General features: G+C 34.8%; 1 protein-coding gene across 2 annotated transcripts in view; it reads right to left on the reverse strand.

Annotated features, from left to right (window-relative positions):
• Positions 1-1,761: 1,761 nt before the first annotated feature.
• Positions 1,762-18,901, reverse strand: part of LUZP2 (leucine zipper protein 2) — a 527,143-nt gene continuing 510,003 nt past the window's right edge. For both annotated transcript variants that reach the window (XM_008268979.4, XM_051852030.2), the window contains exons 11-12: positions 6,946-7,023; positions 1,762-6,007 (exon numbers count right to left, since the gene is read on the reverse strand). In XM_008268979.4, coding sequence (XP_008267201.1) covers positions 5,903-6,007; positions 6,946-7,023 — 183 coding nt within the window. In that variant the 3' untranslated portion in view covers positions 1,762-5,902. The remainder of the gene's footprint in view (positions 6,008-6,945; positions 7,024-18,901) is intronic.

Genomic DNA, 18,901 nt, shown 5'->3' on the forward strand with positions numbered 1-18,901 from the left:
AAGTATTACCTTTAAAATATGGTTCACTATTTTATGAATATACTGTGAAATTTTATTTTTGAAGATTTGGGCATCATGAAAAAGAAAACATTATTAATCTTAGCTTAGTACAATTTATTTATTTATTTATTTATTTTGGACAGACAGAGTTAGACAGTCAGAGAGAGAGAGACAGAGAGAAAGGTCTTTCTTCTGTTGGTTTAAAGCCAGGAGCCAGGTGCTTCCTCCTGGTCTCCCATGCAGGTGCAGGGCCCAAGCACTTGCGCCATCCTCCATTGCCTTTCTGGGCCACAGCAGAGAGCTGGACTGGAAGAGGAGCAACCAGCACAGAATCCAGCACCCCAACCGGGACTAGAACCCGGGATGCCGGCACCACAGTCAGGGGATTAGCCTAGTGAACCGTGGCACTGGCCTATGTACAATTTTCTTAATGAAAACTTCTCATAACTAAGGTACTTGCAGACAAACTTCTCAAACTGTAGTATGCTGCAAAGAGAACACTACATTTTCCGACTAGCAATGATGATGTGTCTGATTGCCTCCTCCATTCAATGCTGTCTTTTTTTAGTCTCATCAGGGAAAAGTGTGTGAAGCAGTTAAGCAAATTGAATCTAGCAACTTACTTCCAGGTCCATATTACACCTCTTCCTCTGACCAGCTGTGTGCATTTGCGTCATTTAATATTTTATTATGACAATTTATTCATCTGTGAAATAGTTTATAGCTATATGATCTATCTCAAAGCATCTTGAAAACTTTTAATAATTTTGTTAAATCACCTAAGATCAGTACATAAGAAATGTATTAAGGTTCATAATCTCTGCATTGGTAGACAGTTGGAATAACAATAGAAAGAATGGTTTACTTGAGAATCTAAATGACTGAATGGACAAATTGGAGTAAATAACTGTCAAGATCATGTTCTGTGATTTCCAAATGACTTTAAACTTGGATTCTCTTCCTTCACTGCAGTTATATGCAGATTGTGTAATTCTAACACATAAATTCTATAAAGGAATCGATATTCTGTATGAAGAAGAGGGGATTGTGAATCCAGGGTTCTTACATTCTGGGCTTTCCATTTTCCCTCCTCAGCCCCAAAATATTTCTACTAAGCAAATTAGTCTTGACAGCATATAAAGGAGTCCAACTGCTTAAGACCCAATAGATTAAGCAGTTAATGCTGAAAGAAGTAAACGACCTGTGCAAATCCAAGGTGTATGTCAGGCTGGATGCCAAAGACAAACAAAACCCATGTGCAATTTTCAATTACAATGAACTGCGTTTCACAATTCATCCAGGGGTACTATCTTTATGTAGCTTAAGTCTTAGCCAAGGCCCATAAAGCATAAACCTTTTTTGTTCTTTTAAACATTTATTTATTATTTGAAAGAGTTATAGAAAGACTGAGAGGGAGGGAAATAGAATGGGGGAGAGAGAGAGAGAGAGAGAAAAATGGCAAGGGCTGGGCCAGATCGAAACCAAGAGACAAGAGCTTTTTCCAGGTGTCTCATGTTTGCTGCCAAGGCCCACACACTTGGGTCATCCTCAGATGCTTTCCCAGGCAGATAAGTAGGGAGCTGAATTGGAAGTGGAGCTCTGGAACTTGAACTGGAGCCCATATAGGATGCTGGTCTTTCAGACAGCAGCTTAAACCACTACAACACACGCCTATCAAAGGATAAACCACTCACAGAGAGAAAAAAAAAAAAAAAAAAAGGCAAAGGAAAGATAAAGATAGTTCAAGAACAAAGCAAAACAAACAAACAAAAAGAACAATATTTATTTCCTTTGTTAAAGACAGTTTCTTGCTATTCTCAGTTTTCACACCAGAATGTGCTCCCTTGTTGCTTCTCTTGCTCCTTCCTGTGTTCAGGTCTTGAATTATTCATTCAAAAATATTTGAACACCTTTATGAGGCAGCTAGTTATAAGCACCAGAGACTATTTTGTAGGATTATAGATATGTTAATTAGCCTGACAAAATCATTTCAAAATTTGTACCTATATCAAAACAATACATTACACTGCTTAAATATATATAATACTCATTTGCTCATTAAAAGTAAATATTTAAATTTTTAAAAATTCAAAACCCCTGCCACCATGAAAATCTATTAGAAAAGAAAAAATGCTTTAAATAAGCTGAAGTATATTGAAGGCATTGGCAAAAAGAGATTAAATAAATAACCAGGATTACATTTCAAAAAACTTCTTCAGTCTTAGTACATACAAGCAAGCACTGTTTATAATGTTAACAGCTGCTTTTTTAACTAACTTATATAAGACAGTATACATTCTTATTTTGGAAACAAACATTTATTTATTATTTTATTGAGAAACTAAGAAATATAAGGATAGAGAGCTAGACAGAGAGAAAGAGAACCCTATTGGTTCCTTCCCTGATGCCTGCAAAATCCAGGACTGGGAGCCTAGGACTTAATCCATTTCTCATACATGGGTGTCAGGAATCCAATTACTTAGGCCATCACTACTACTCCCTGGAGTCTGCATTCTTAAGAAGCTGGAGTTGCAAGCCAGAGCCAGGCCTTAAGTCCAGCACTCAAATATGGGTTGTGGGCCTCTTGACTGCTAGGCCAAACCCCCATCTTGCAAACCTTCAGTGAACAAAAATAGGTCATCTTTCAGCACCTTTTATTCTGCATCACTTGACCATTTATATCATATAACACAATCCAGATGGATACATAGTTCGGAGAAAATTTAAGACAATATACATGACTAAGAAAATGTCCCCCTAAGTAAACAAGTATATTTTCTCTTTGTTCTCCAGATCTGACCAGCTCACTCTGCTCTATAGTGTCAATAATTAGTTCAGTCCCTGCTGCAATCAGTGCTAATTACAGTACCTGAGCTATAAAAATAAAGGATTCCATTATAGCAAAGTTCACAAATAATTGTTTTAGTCCAGCTATCCACATTGTCCATCTAAAACAGGAAATGCCTCTTTCACACATATCTGTTTTAGAGTTGAAATTGAGCATGTTTTATGAAACAGAATCATGTCAGAAACAGCACTGTGATGCTAAATAGCTGATTAAAGAATTGAAAACATCCATCTAATATTTCCAGTTCAGATGTTTCAGATTACACAGAAATCATATTAGGTAGAGTGAATGAATAATTCACTTTTCCTTTGAACATGTTGGAATTGAATTGACACAGTCAGCATTCATTCAGTTTTATACAATTTAGACACTGCTTCAACTTACATAGTTAATGCACAAAAAAAGAAACAAAAATTCTAAAACAAATTTCTAACTTACAAGCAGACACATAGCATAGATGCACATTTCAGAACAACTACCAATATTAATTTTTGTTAACTTTGATAACACCTATTTTAAAACACATTATCCTACTGAAAATATGTTTTCTTTTTCTCAATAGGAAGAAATTCATATTTTGCAAAATTTAAGTAATTTTCCACTATTTATCATTAGAGCTATCTAATAGAATTGCACAATCTATAGTCAAAAATTTTGTTAATGTTTTCTTCCACATTAAGTTTTAAATGTTAGCTTTTCACAAGCAATTGTTACTGAAACAATTTAATTAAAATGATAAGAAACGACACTTCTCTTACAGGTAAAAATCATACATGTAAGTAAAACATTGTGGAGCTCTTGGTTCCTAACTCACCAATTAAAAGTTGAGTGACACAAAATACATTCAGTAAAGTATAGTCACAGAGCATATTTGAAAAGAATTCTGTATTAACCATCAAAAGGAATTTGTAAAATGTTTCTTAAATATGTTTATCGAGATGTCCTGTGATAATGCATTATTTTTGTTTTTTGTAGGAGATAGGGAAAATGAGACAGTAAATATACTACAGTAAACGCTAGAAGGTGAATAATAATGCTATATATTTTAAAGAAATTAAAATACAATATGGTGATCCAACATCCATTTGATCATGCACAGAAATAATAAAAATAAATTGATAAATGTGTCATATAAGAATTCACAAGACAGAGAAAATGAAGTATTAGAAAATGAAGCTGTTCAAACTTGATTGATATTAATCCAAATTATCATTTTACAGTGTTATATATGAAAGTAATTTCAGAAAATATCAGCCTGATTCTTTGTTTATTTAGGTTTAATGATACCTCAAAACCTGCTGTGTTAAGATGAAATGGTGAGTAACTTTCCACAAGATCAATAGGCCCTAGGAGAGAAATTCAGGTGCAGGGTAGCAGTGAGAACGTGAATCTAAATAAAACTAAATTATCTATTTCATCTTCATAAATCTTTGCAGATGGTTAGCAATCCCTTGTTCAGAGGAAAAATTACATAAAACAGGACGTGGGAGACTAGTTACATTCCATTATTTAGATTGTTTTTTAAAGAAATGGGAACTAATCAGCAGGAACTTCAGACCTTAATAGCTTTAATTTATCCTGGTCACTTCATCTGAAAACTCTGGACCATTTATACAGCTAATTCTCTTTCTTTCTCAGATAGAATATTGAAGGAAACATTCTTATAAATGAAACTCAATTACTCTGAAAATAGAATGGTTCCATTTCTATACCATAGCACTACTTTTACTATTGATGATATTTCCCAATTCTCAAAAACAGTAAATTTCTTTGAGTATGTCCTTGTGATTAAAAGTGTGTCAGAATATCCCAGTAAATTTGTCTATTGGTTACATATTTAATTTAGTGTATTTTTTACTAACTATCTTTGAGGATCCATTGCTCAGATTGGAGTCATTGAAACTTATGAAATCCAATCTGTAAAATCAATGATTTTATATGTTTTCTGCACTCTCAAAATCACTCTAAAAAATATGGGTAAATATATTTGATATAGACAACCTCCATGTTGATTTATGCCATTGATTTGAGTCTGCAAGTTTTGTGCTGTATCAAAATATCAATGAGATATTTGAGTTTTAATTCTCCTGTTTGTGAGATATGTTCAGTTTATTCATGAATGCATGTATTTGATTAGTGATATTCCTATAAAGAACCCCAGTTTCAAGGATTAGGATAGCTAATCCTTTGTTTTAATAAAGCATTGTCTTTCACAAAAATATGCATCTGGGTTCTTTGGCTCTACATGGATACTTTCCTCTCATCAAATACTCATTTTGAAATGCATATTACCTGATTGTATATCCACATTTTAGAATTATTCTCTCATCTCACATTCTACTATCTGAATTTGTACCAAATATCATGCCAAACATTTTGAACAACTTAATTCTTTACCTGGAGTAATTCCAGTGGACCTACATAAGGGATATGTCTAGAGAATGCAAAAAATTATTTATTTGTGTCACAAATTTAATCAAATATTTTGTCCACATCATATTTAATGTGTTGTGTTAACTAAATGTCTGACAGACTTTACTTGACAAAATTATTGGTTCAAAATAATAGAAGAAATAAACACTACAAAAAAGGTCCATGCTAATAAAACTTGCAACCTTGAGGAAAGTTATTCAAGTGGCTAATATGAACAATGTTCATACCTGAGTGCAGCTTCAATTCTAAAAATGCTGAGCACTCATAACATTTTATTACCCTCCAGCTGATTTCAACAATTAGGTCATAGGAGTATTAGGTATCCAAATATTCGAAAAGAATTAAGTGTGACATTGCATTTGATTTCCAAACAGACCAACGTTACTGGATAATCTATCGATGACAATGAAGCTCTTATGACTGTGGATATCCATTTCAATTAGGTTATTGCTTAAGGATCATAATTGGCCTGGAATCTTTTGGAAAATTTGTAGATTAAAAAGTTACATAAAACTGTGGAAAAGTTGCATGCTTTAGAAACAGTATTTCCATCAAGACTGTGGTCTAAAAAGAGTATGAATACGGTCGCAAGTGGGTATCTTTAACACAGTTTCTTGATATTTACAGTATTTTTTCTTCTCTAGTTGCCATGCCTTCAAAATTGTTCAGTTGTTTTTTGGGACCTTTTTTCACTTCACATTCAGAACAAGGAGGCATTTGTAGTTTCTGTCAAACAATACAGAAAACATCATTAGAAGAGTCAAGATAAATGAGTTTTAAGGTGAAAATCTAAACTCTTGGCAATAGTAATGCAAATTTATAACTCAAAAAAATATCTTAGGGAAAATAATGTCAGATACAAATGTGCAAACACAAAGAAGCTACTTGTATTTCATGCACGTACATTAAAATATCTTGTCCAAAAGTGGAAAGATACCCCAAAATTGTTCTGAGGGACCAGCACTGTGGTGCAGTGGTTTAAGCAGCTGTCTGCAGCACTGGCATCCCATATGGTCACCAGTTCTTGTCCCTGCTGCTCCACTTTTGATCCAGACACCTGCTATGTGCCTGAGAAGGCAGCAGAAAATGGCCCAAGTACTTGGACCCCTGCACCACATAGGAGACCTAGAAGAAGCCCTTGGCTCCTGGCTTTGGACAAGCCCAGCCATGGGTATTGCAACCATTTGGAGAGTTAACTAGCGGACAGAAAACTTTTTCTTTCTCTGCCTCTGCCTCTCTTTCTCCGTGACATCACCTTTCAAATAAATAAATAAATCTTAGAAAAAAACTACTTTGAAAAAAAATCTAACCAAATCATACAACTCTGATTAATCTTAGCCTAAACATTGCAAAACATTGTACTAAGTTGAATAAAGCTGAATAATTGATTTTTTGTTGTCTATTTCTATGTTATATCTTGATAGAGAGATGTGGGGAAATGAGACAGGCACCCTCACAGTTGGTCTTCTGAGGACCTCATATAATTAGGCCAAAAGCTTAGTGGCCAGTACAGAAATGCTAAAGTGCACAGGTGAAGGTATTATTTTATGTTAGCCAGTAAATCATTCTGCTTGAGCTTCAGCAAGAGAAAAGCAATGGACCCAATGGATCTAAAAAGTGCTTTTTGACATACTCAAACTAAAACAGACAAACAAGCCGAATACCTGTGGGGCAGGCTCTGATTCTGCAGTGGCATTACTTGTGGGATTCTCTCTGTGCTTCAAGGAACAGTTTCTGCCCGCCTACAAAAGAGAAATAGAAAAATAGGTCAGTCAAATAAAGGAGATAGAAAAATGCCTTTGAACCTCTCCCAGAGAGACAGTTCCATCTCTTGATGCAAGCCGAAAGGATTGGCTCATAACATGAGCAAGATTACAAGGCGAGATCAAGAATTCTAAGTTGGTTTTGGGATCTCATCAGTCCTTATGGCAGTCAGTTGCTACAAGCTAAATTCCTACTGAAAGTTCTTACTCAGAAAAAAGTTAACATAATTAGAGAATTATAAAACTTTTCATGATACATCCAGACTTTAAGATTTAAATATGACAATAGTCTGAGCACTTGTAGGAGCATTAATATTGCAAGCCATGAAGCAAAGCAAAGAATATGATCATAAATCTCTCCAGCAAAAAATTCTCAATATATATTTAAAATAATAATTTTGGAACTAAGTTCCCATTTTTTAGTAGTGAAGAAATCTCATTTTATTAGCCTTACCAATTTTGTGGAAGATGGAATGTGGGCCTTGAAAAAGTATTCTAACTAGTCTTCATTTACATTTTCACCAGGATTACAGTATTAAATTTTCCCTCTACCCCCCCTTTCTTCCTCCCTGCCTCCTTTCCTTCCCTTCTCCCTGTTTATTATAAACATACTAGTAAAGTAACCACAAAAATTATTTTATGTAAGAATTTGAATTTTCTTGTGTGTGATTTCCTGTAATCTTTTACTTTTTATTAATATAAAGAGAACACATTTTATGCATTTCACGTATACCATTCCAAATATAATGATACTTTCCCTCCCTCCTTTCCTTCTTCCCTTCTCCTTTCTTATTTTCTTTTAATTTTTGCAATAACATACTTGCATTTTCTTCTTTTTTGTTCTTATCTCTTTATTATTTTCCAATGGGAATAATGACAAAATTTGAAATTATGTATAAATTTCATTATAATATCCTTAAACTTAAAACAAATTTTCAGCCTAAAAATACAAATATAATTTTACCAATAGCATGATGTGAAATTCTTCCACCAATTATTTTCTACATTTTTAATAAGATAGAAATAAGCTTAACCAATAACTGTCTTATTTGAATTATTTTAATATAGATTTAAACCAGAAACATGTCTATTTATTTAATTGTTTAAGTATTGTTGCATTGTGATACCATAAACTCCTTACAAATTGAGGTATTCAATTCGCCAGTTGTTTACATTAAAGTTTTTCTGACATTCATTTTAAGTGATTTTGTATCTAAACTCTTTGGCATCTTTTAGACATAGCTATACTGCACAATTCTACCCCCTTTGCCAGTAGCAGAATATATATTGGAAAGTAACAAATATGATGTAACATAAAATTATAAAAAATACATTGATTTCAAAGTTTTTTACATCAAAGTACTCATCTTTTCAATCCATTTTTTTTCCCCTGAACCTTTGGAAGTATCCTTACATTTATAAACTTATATGTGTGAAGTTCTAATTATAAGGTGATGAGTATTTCTTTGGAAATTGTCGCTGTTTTTGATATTAAAACATCTTATTGAGATGTATGGCCAAATTAAAGATTTTTTTTCCTAAAAACTAAAAGTATAGCTATGAAATTGATAGGGTGAGAAATAACAGAAATCATTTAATTGTGCCCAGATGGGTATTTAATACTGAAAGACAATTTGATATCTACTATAGACTTGTCAAATTGCAGGCAATTTCAGATTAGAATGATAAATTAAGCAAACAGAAAATTTTAAATTAAACTGTTAATAAGAGGATTTGTGATCATATTATTTGTATTGCTTTAAGGCTTACAATATTGATGCTCCTAAAAGAACACAGACCATTGATCTCCTTAAACACATCTAATACAGGAAATCCTGGTAGGCAACTGCATGAAATTCTACTTTCACATGACAAACTTCCCAAACCAGTGAATGGCAAATAGGAAGTATTACAGAAATATCTCAGTATCATTTTTTTTTATAGAAGTCAGCAGAAAAAACACAAACACTCACTCAAGCAAATGCCTGAACATTTTAATATCCAGATAAGCAATTTTATAGCAAGGAGTGCCACAAAATCAAATGACAAAATTAGTATAAAAGGCATGTTTACGGTGTGTAAGCTGATTTTTAACTTTTTCCTAAAAGGAAAGTAACAAACCTGATTAATTCAAATATTTTCCAATGTCTTTCAATTCGTCTAATTATAAAGCGTCCATTAACAAAAAAATTTGGACACATGAAAATATAAAGAAAATAGAAATAACACAAAACTACATCAAGTAGACTTATTTTAATCATTGACTTTTCTCTTTATTATCACAGGCTTAATTCTCCTCTACATATTGTTCAGCAATAAAAAAGTAGAAAGACCATTGATCTGCAGGAATACTCACAAGGGCTATAAAAAATAATGAAATCACAAGATGTCAATTTCACTCTTATGCATTGAGGTTTTTGTTTTTGTACCCTATAAATTAGCTACCGTAATCAGAAAAGGCACATATTTATCTTTTTGTATCTGGATTATTTCACTAAGCATAATGGTCTCCAGTTGTAACCACTTTGGTGTGACAGGATTCATTTTTTTTTTTTATGTCTGAGTACTATTGCATTGTGTATATACACCACAGTATCTTATCTAGTCATCAAATGATGGGCATCTAGGTTGATTGCATATATTAACTATTGTGAAATGAGCTGCTATAAACATGGAGTTACAGATAACTAGTTAATATGCTGAGTTCATTTCCTTTAGGTATACGCCCAGGAATGGGTTGGCTGGGTCATACAGATCTGTTGTCAGATTTCTGAAGAATCTCTATTAAATGGTGAACAGAAACAGGAGAAAAATGCTCAGAATGACTAGCCATTATGGAAATGCAAATAAAAACACAGTGAGTTTTCACCCCACCCCAGTTAGCAAGGCTAACATACAGGAATTAAAAAAGAAATGCTGGTGAAGATGCAAAGAAAAGCATACTTTATTAAAACATTGTTGAGGGGAATCTAAGCTAGTACAGCCATCATGGAAGATAGCATGGAGATTGCTATAATCTTTTCCATGTGTAACAAGGTTTTAGTCTAATAATGAATGGCCACTGGATAAATGAAATTACACAAGTGAATCTCTTTCCTTTGGTTCAAATATAGAGTGGAGACCTACTCTGGTTTCACACTAAGGCACTCTAAAATGAGTGAATGAATCTCAAAAGAGATAATGTAATAGATTAAAAACACTCCAATTAGAATTTAGAGCAAAATTGTTTTTACATGTTCTCTATTCTCACATTACATTGCTTTTCACTGAACACTCTACATGTAACTTTACTCTGTCTAAATGTGTGCCATCAACCTTAATAAAATTCTTTATTCACTGTGAGACTTTAAAAAATAGCTAATCATCACTATCACCACTGCTATTCAATATAGTTCTGGAGGTTCTAGCCAGAGCTATTAGGCAAGAAAAAGAAATTAAAGGGATACAAATTGGGAAGGAAGAACTCAAACTATCCCTCTTTGCAGATGATATGATTCTTTATTTAGGGGACCCAAAGAACTCTACTAAGAGACTATTGGAACTCATAGAAGATTTTGGCAAAGTAGCAGGGTATAAAATCAATGCACAAAAATCAACAGCCTTTGTATACACAGGCAATGCCATGGCTGAGGAAGAACTTCTAAGATCAATCTCATTCACAATAGCTACAAAACAATCAAATACCTTGGAATAAACTTAACCAAGGACATTAAAGATCTCTATGATGAAAATTACAAAACCTTAAAGAAAGAAATAGAAGAGGATACCAAAAAATGAAAAAATCTTCCATGCTCATGGATTGGAAGAATCAATATTATCAAAATGCCCATTCTCCCAAAAGCAATTTATAGATTCAATGCAATACCAATCAAGATACCAAAAACCTTCTTCTCAGATCTGGAAAAAATGATGCTGAAATTTATATGGAGACACAGGAGACCTCCAATAGCTAAAGCAATCTTGTACAACAAAAATAAAGCTGGAGGCATAACAATACCAGATTTCAGGACATACTACAGGGCAGTTGTTATCAAAACAGCATGGTACTGGTACAGAAACAGATGAATAGACCAATGGAACAGAATTGAAACACCAGAAATCAATCCAAACATCTACAGCCAACTCATATTTGATCAAGGATCCAAAACCAATCCCTGGAGTAAGGACAGTCTATTCAATAAATGGTGCTGGGAAAACTGGATTTCCACGTGCAGAATCATGAAGCAAGACCCCTACCTTTCACATTACACAAAAATTCACTCAACATTGATTAAAGACTTAAATCTACGACCTGACACCGTCAAATTATTAGAGAGCATTGGAAAAACCCTGCAAGATATAGGTACCGGCAATGACTTCTTGGAAAACACCCCAGAAGCACAGGCAGTCAAAGCCAAAATTAACATTTGGGATTGCATCAAATTGAGAAGTTTCTGTAATGCAAAAGAAACAGTCAGGAAAGTGAAGAGACAACCAACAGATTGGGCAAATATATTTGCAAACTATGCAACTGATAAAGGGTTGAACACCAGAATCTACAAAGAAATCAAGAAACTCCACATCATCAAAACAAACAACCCACTTAAGAGATGGGCCAAGGACCTCAATAGACATTTTACAAAAGAGGAAATCCAAATGGCCAACAGACACATGAAAAAATGTTCAAGATCACTAGCAATAAGGGAAATGCAAATCAAAACCACAATGAGGTTGCACCTCACCCCAGTTAGAATGGCTCACATTCAGAAATCTACCAACAATAGATGCTGGAGAGGATGTGGGGAAAAAGGGACACTAACCCACTCTTGGTGGGAATGCATATTGGTTAAGCCACTATGGAAGTCAGTCTGGAGATTCCTCAGAAACCTGAATGTAACCCTAGCATTCAAACCAGACATCCCACTCCTTGGAATTTACCCAAAGGAAATGAAATTGGCAAACAAACAAGCTGTCTGCACATTAATGTTTATTGCAGCTCAATTCACAATAGCTAAGACCTGGAACCAACCCAAATGCCCATCAACAGAAGACTAGATAAAGAAATTATGGGACATGCACTCTATAGAATACTATACAGCAGTCAAATAAAACAAAACCTGGACATTTGCAACAAGATGGAGGAATTTGGAAAACATCATGCTGAGTGAAATAAGCCAGTCCCAAAGGGACAAATATCATATGTTCTCCCTGATCAGCGACAACTAACTGAGCACCAAAGGGGAAACTTGTTGAAATGAAATGCACACTATGAGAAACAGTGACTTGATCAACTCTTGTCCAGACGGTTGATGTACAATGTAATACTTTATCCATTTTAGTATTTTTTTTTGTTCTAGTACCATTGGTTGAACTCTGTAATTAACACACAATTATTCTTAGGTGTTTAAATTTTAACTGAAAAGTGATCCCTGTTAGGAATTTGGAAAACATTATGCTGAGTGAAATAAGCCAATCGCAAAGGGACAAATACCACTTGTTTTCCTTGATAGGTGACAACTAACTGAGCACCAAAAAGGAAACCTGTTAAAGTGAAATGAACACTATGAGAAACGATGACTTGATCAGCCCTCACCCTGACTGTTGATGAGCAGTTTAATATGTTTTCCCTCTTAGTATCTTTTTTGTTTGTTCTACTTAATACTTTTGGTTGAAAACTGTAATCAATACACAATTCTTCTTAAGTGCTGAAACTTAACTGAAAAGTGATTGCTGTTAAATATAAGAGTGGGAATAAGAGAGGGAAGAGATGTGCAATTCGGGACATGCTCAAGCTGACTTATCTCAAACGGTAGATTTAGAAACATACCAGGGGATTAGAATTCAATCCCATCGAGGTGGCATGTACCAATGCCATCTCACTAGTCCCAGTGATCAATTTCTGTTCACAATGAATCATAATGATAGGACTAAGAACCAAAGGGATCACATAAACAAAAATAGTGTCTGCAAATACTAGCTGATAGAATAAAAAAGGGAGAGAACGATCCAACATGGGAAGTGAGATACACAGCAGACCCATAGAATGGCAGATGTCCTAAACAGCACTCTGGCCTCAGAATCAGCCCTTAAGGTCTGCGGCTCCAGCTGAAAAGCCCATGAGAGTGTTTCAGGCATGGAAAGCCAAGACACTCTGGAAAAAAAAAAAAAAATGAAAGATATCCGCGAGTGAGATCCCAGTGGAAAGAACGGGTCATCAAAGAAGGAGGTACCTTTCTCTGAAGGGAGGAGAGAACTTCCACTTTGACCATGGCCTTGTCTAAATATGATCAGAGTCAGTGAACTCAGGGGGCTTCCATAGCCTTGGCAGCTCATGACAAGAGCCTAGGGTGATTACTGATACCATAAACAAGAGTGTCAATTTGTTAAGTCAACAACAGGAGTCACTGTGCACTTACTCCTCATGTAGGATCTTTGTCCTTAGTGTGCTGTACATTGAGATTTAATTCTATAACTAGTACTCAAACAGTATTTTTCACTTTATGTTTCTGTGTGGGAGCAAACTGTTGAAATCTTTACTTAATGTATGCTAAACTGATCTTCTGTATATAAAGAGAAATGAAAATGAATCTTGATGTGAATGGAAGGGGAGAGGGAGTGGGAAAGGAGAGGGTTGTGGGTGGGCGGGATGCTATGGGGGGGGAAACAAGAGTGTCAATTTGTTAAGTCAACAACAGGAGTCACTGTGCACTTACTCCTCATGTAGGATCTTTGTCCTTAGTGTGCTGTACATTGAGATTTAATGCTATAACTAGTACTCAAACAGTATTTTTCACTTTATGTTTCCGTGTGGGAGCAAACTGTTGAAATCTTTACTTAATGTATGCTAAACTGATCTTCTGTATATAAAGAGAATCGAAAATGAATCTTGATGTGAATGGTGGGGGAGAGGGAGTGGGAAAGGGGAGGGTAGCGGGTGGGAGGGACGTTATGGGGGGGAAGCCATTGTAATCCATAAACTGTACTTTGGAAATTTATATTCATTAAATAAAAGTAAAAAAAATAGCTAATCATTTCCCTCTTCCATCTTCCTTTAGACAGACTCACTAATTTGTTCCAACTGTAAGGTATAATGCATGCAACAGAGTAGCACTTAACACCATTTTAAGTTACCTAAGCATATCCATGTTTTCTAATATTGTGTTTTTTTTTTAACTTTTATTTTATGAATATAAATTTCCAAAGTACAGCTTATGGATTACAATGGCTTCCCCCCCATAACACCCCTCCCACCCGCTACCTTCCCCTTTCCCACTCCCTCTCCCCTTCCATTCACATCAAGATTATTTTTCGATTCTCTTTATATACAGAAGATCATGATTCAACAATTCTTAACAAAACCTTAACAAATCCCATCAGCAATATATAAAGTGGTTAATATACCACAATCACATAGGCTAATTTCAATGATTAAAAATTATTTAATATTAAAAAATTAATGTCATTCACAATAATAACAGACACAAAGAGAAAAAGAACTACATGATCATCTCAATAGATGCATAATACTATTTGAAAAAATTTAGAATCTCTTTACGATAAAATTTCAAGCACATACATAACATCTAAGATAATCTGTAGTCAGTAGCATACCATATTTAAAGGTGAAATATCTAATGCCCTTTTCTAAAGAGTAGAACTACTAAAGCAAGGATATCTGTTCTTTCCACTTTTATTCAACATTGTACTGGGAGTTCTAGACAATGCAGCAAGTAAAGATAACAGATAATATAATATAAAAAGGAAGAAATAAAATTACCCAAACTTTTAGAAGAGGTAATCTTATGTGCAGAAAATCTTGCAGAATATACCAAAATAGCTACTAGAATTACAAGAGTTTAGCAAGTTTGCAGAATATCTAGTTATTGTACAAAATCAATTATATGTGCTCGTATTAGCAACAAATAACTGATAACCAAGACCAATATAATTTACCATAGTGTTAAAAACTGTGAAATTTTTAAAGATGAAGTTAGCCAAGGATATATAAGACCTGCACACTGAGAACAAGAAAACAATGGTAAAAAAAAAAAAGTACAAAAATTAAAAAAAAAAGATATCTATGTGCATATATTCAAAGACCCAGTGTTATTGAGGGCACTTCATCCCAAATTAATATAGATTCAATGAAATCCCAATCAAAATACCTGGAGGGTGTTTTATAGAAATTGATAACCAAATTCTGAAACTTATATGGAATCCGGGAGGACTTAAAATGGAGAAATGTAAAATTGAAGGCTTTATATTACTTGATTTAAAGTCTTATAATAAAATTGCAGTAATCATGAGAGTGTCACATTGGTGTATGGAGAGACATATCTGAAAGTACAATATTTTAATTACTAGGAGAAAAAATTTTTTTTTTCAGACCTATTGTCATGTTTAATCCCAGTGAGAGTCAAGTTGGGAATTGATAATTTCTTTTTTTTTTTTTTTTTTTTTTTTTTTTACAGAGGATCAGTTTAGTATGCATTAAGTAAGGATTTCAACAGTTTGCACCCCCATAGAAACACAAAGTGAAATATATTGTTTGAGTACTCGTTATAGCATAAGATGGGGACTATATATATCACTCTTAGATCACAGTTGGATGTGTTTTTGAAAGTAAATGGTTAATGTGTAATCTCCAAGTAAATAGATATATTTGATAGGGGTTTCAAAAGTTTAATACACGATTCCTTTTTTATGTAGTCATACAATATAAAGGAAGAGTGAGATTATAACTGTAATAACATAAATCAAGTCAATCATCAAAAACTTAACACTTTTTTTCCACAGAACTTTAGGCAAATGCATACAAGAATCTTTTGCACCACACAAGACAATTTTTTTTCATGTTATGTTAGCGTGAGTTAGAATAGGAATCTTACATATTCCTAGAAATATTATATTTGCTCTTGTTTTAATATTACAAACAAGCCGGATTTTTCTTTTCTTATATTGACATTCAGTATTTTAAAAATAAATTGGAATAACTGCATGACATCAAGCTATAAAATATGATCCACGCAGAGGGTAACCTGCATAGTGTAGGGTTTTCCAAAATATATTTGGAAAAATGAGATTCTATAAGTTGCCAACATTTGGGGAAAACTGACTTTAATTTTAAATGCTTGTATTTACTTCAGTTCTTCTCAGAGATTTTAACAATTTCTTAAATCTTTGATCCTGCATGGCCCCTCTACATAACCACATGGAGTCATTATATATGTATATTTTTTACCAAGTTTTCATCTCATCCTTTGAATAAGGGGCTTATGTTTTCAATCAGCACCCAGTAACTCAAATGTACAACGGAAATTTTAGAACCAACATTTCATAATGTACAAATGCATTACAAATCTGCAACAAAGATATAATGTACTTGGCATTAAAGTGGATTATGTGTGAAGTATTATTTGAAGTCATTGTCATGAGGAAGGTACAATAGGATTTCTTATGGAGTATATTATTTCATTAATGCAAGTATATCCTACCCTCTGTGGTAAACCATTGCTCACCTGAATAATGAAAACATATTAAATTTCAAGATTAAGGAAAATATTATGTTACTGGAAGACAACTCCCATTGTTTTTGATATTTTGTTCCTGTAGAAACCTTGCTTTTAAATTTACTTTTACTGTGCTACATAGGAATTTTAGGATTACATTGTTCATAAAATTTTTAGTGTTTCTCAGAAAGGCAGCAGAGATAATGGTCAAATAATTATACCTTGCAGGTATGGTGCCATAATAAGAATCTTGTTAAACATAGTCCTCACTGAAACAGGCATTCACTTGGTGAGAACATAAAGGGGAGGTTTCTTCATTGAGTTGCCTTACTGTGTTGCAAAGATGATGCATATTCCCCCAGATTCCAACAAACTGCCTGTAAGGAAGTTAAGAATTGTTGAACTCACTTCCAACATTGTATTACAAAGGTAGTTTTGTGTGGTGGTTGGTTAAAAGTTCCTTGGAGTAAATGGACTTTGTTGAGGTTTTAACTCTGACATTCATGCATCTAATGTGAAATTATTTTTCTAATGGCCTCAGTTCATTCTGCTATACAATTAATCTGGTTCTTTATAAAGTTAATTTGAGTGTAAAATAATACACCAAAATCAGCATAGATACTAAGAGAGAATAATTTTTACACCTTCTTATTATTATTGTGATTATTATTACCAAAGTACAGTTAGTTGCCATTGATACTACACATTTTTCTCTTGCAGAGACATGTCATGCAATGCTCACACAGAGAGGAACAAGAGGAAAGGTTAAGAGAACAAAAGAAAAGGAAGTAGAGAAAAAATTTCTGACTAGTGTTACTGCAAAAACATTTAATACTAGTGACTTTCTAAATTTTATTAATATAAAAAGAATAGATTTCATGTATATCATAGGTACAATTTCTCACCACTCAATCTAGATGTCTTTGATACAGCTAATGAGCCCCATTCTTACTGACCCTCACCATGTGCGCTTCCCAAACCACTCAACTCTCCCGAAACAACTCCCTCTCCATCCCCCAGATTCTATCAGAAGCTCCCTCCCAAACTCTCTCCACTCTCCTCTAACACCTCTATGATTATATAGGATCCTTTACCACCACCTCAATTAAGACTCATCCATCTCTTTCCTCCCTTCCCTTGCCTCCCTCTACCAACCACAAGCACTGTCTCCCCTGGCCACCCATGTCCCTTTCTCACTGGAACCCACCCCCCGCCCCCAATTGGTTTCAGATTCACAGGCAAACATGAACTTTCTCCCTAAGGGAGGTGGCAGGGCCAGAGAGTCCCCCATGGTTCATGTCCCTTTCTTGTTGTCTGATATGAGCAAAACTGAGGAACAATTAAGCTCCTTTTCTGAAAACCCATCTGAATATAAAAAGGAGTTCTTTTGCCTCTCCAAAGCATACCTTTTCACCTGGGGAGATGTCTATTATGTACTAACATCTACACTTGCAGTTGATGAAAAGGAGTGCATCTGGTACTCAGCTTGGATTCATGCTGGCTGAACACAATCCTACCTGGCTGAACACAATCCTTCACTCTATCCAGTGGAAGGCACCACCACTCTCCTGAGCATCAGGACAGAGTGGGTGTATCAGTCGAGAGATCTGGGCACATGGAAACTTAACCATATGCTAACTTGTCTCCTAGAATGTATGCAGAAGAATACTCATACCTATGTCAACTATGACAGAGTTAGAGAAATTACTGAGGGGCCAATGAAAACCTGACCCTCTTTTTATCTCACTTACTAAAGCAGTCTAAAAATACTCAAATTTAGATTTAACCTCCACAGCCAGGACTCCATATCTTCATGTCCAGTTCATTAGCCAATTGGCACATTATATCAGTTGCAGACTACAATAGCTATAAAAAGGGTCTAAACCCCCAAACCTACCCCCCACAAAAAAAGGAGCTCCTAGATGTGATCTTTAAGGTATATAACAACCAAGAAGATGATGCAAAAAGAGACAAGGACTGGGAGAGAAAAAATAAATATAACATGCTGAACTCAGCTAACAGAAACCAAAGTTCATCCAGCCCCAACATTCCAATATCCAAAAACAGTACCTCTCCTGGTCCCTGCATTTGCTGCAACCAGGCTGGACACTAGGCAAGAGCATGCTCCAACCTGAGGCTCCCAACAAAAGCTTGCCCCACATGCAGCCAATGGTGTCATGGGAAATGATACTGTCCACAGGGACACTCTGATGCCCCTGATGAGCAACTCCACCCTGATTCCTCCCCAGCACAACTGTTTCAGTGAAAGGGCCCAGGTTCTTCGACCCTGGGGGGAGTTTCTGACTTGTCCAAAGAATTCTGGGTTGTTGGGACAGTGGCCAAACAGATTAGTTTCTTTTGTCCTGGAC

This window comes from Oryctolagus cuniculus, chromosome 1, assembly GCF_964237555.1.
Source record: "Oryctolagus cuniculus chromosome 1, mOryCun1.1, whole genome shotgun sequence".
In the NCBI taxonomy this organism is placed as follows: Eukaryota; Metazoa; Chordata; class Mammalia; order Lagomorpha; family Leporidae; genus Oryctolagus; species Oryctolagus cuniculus.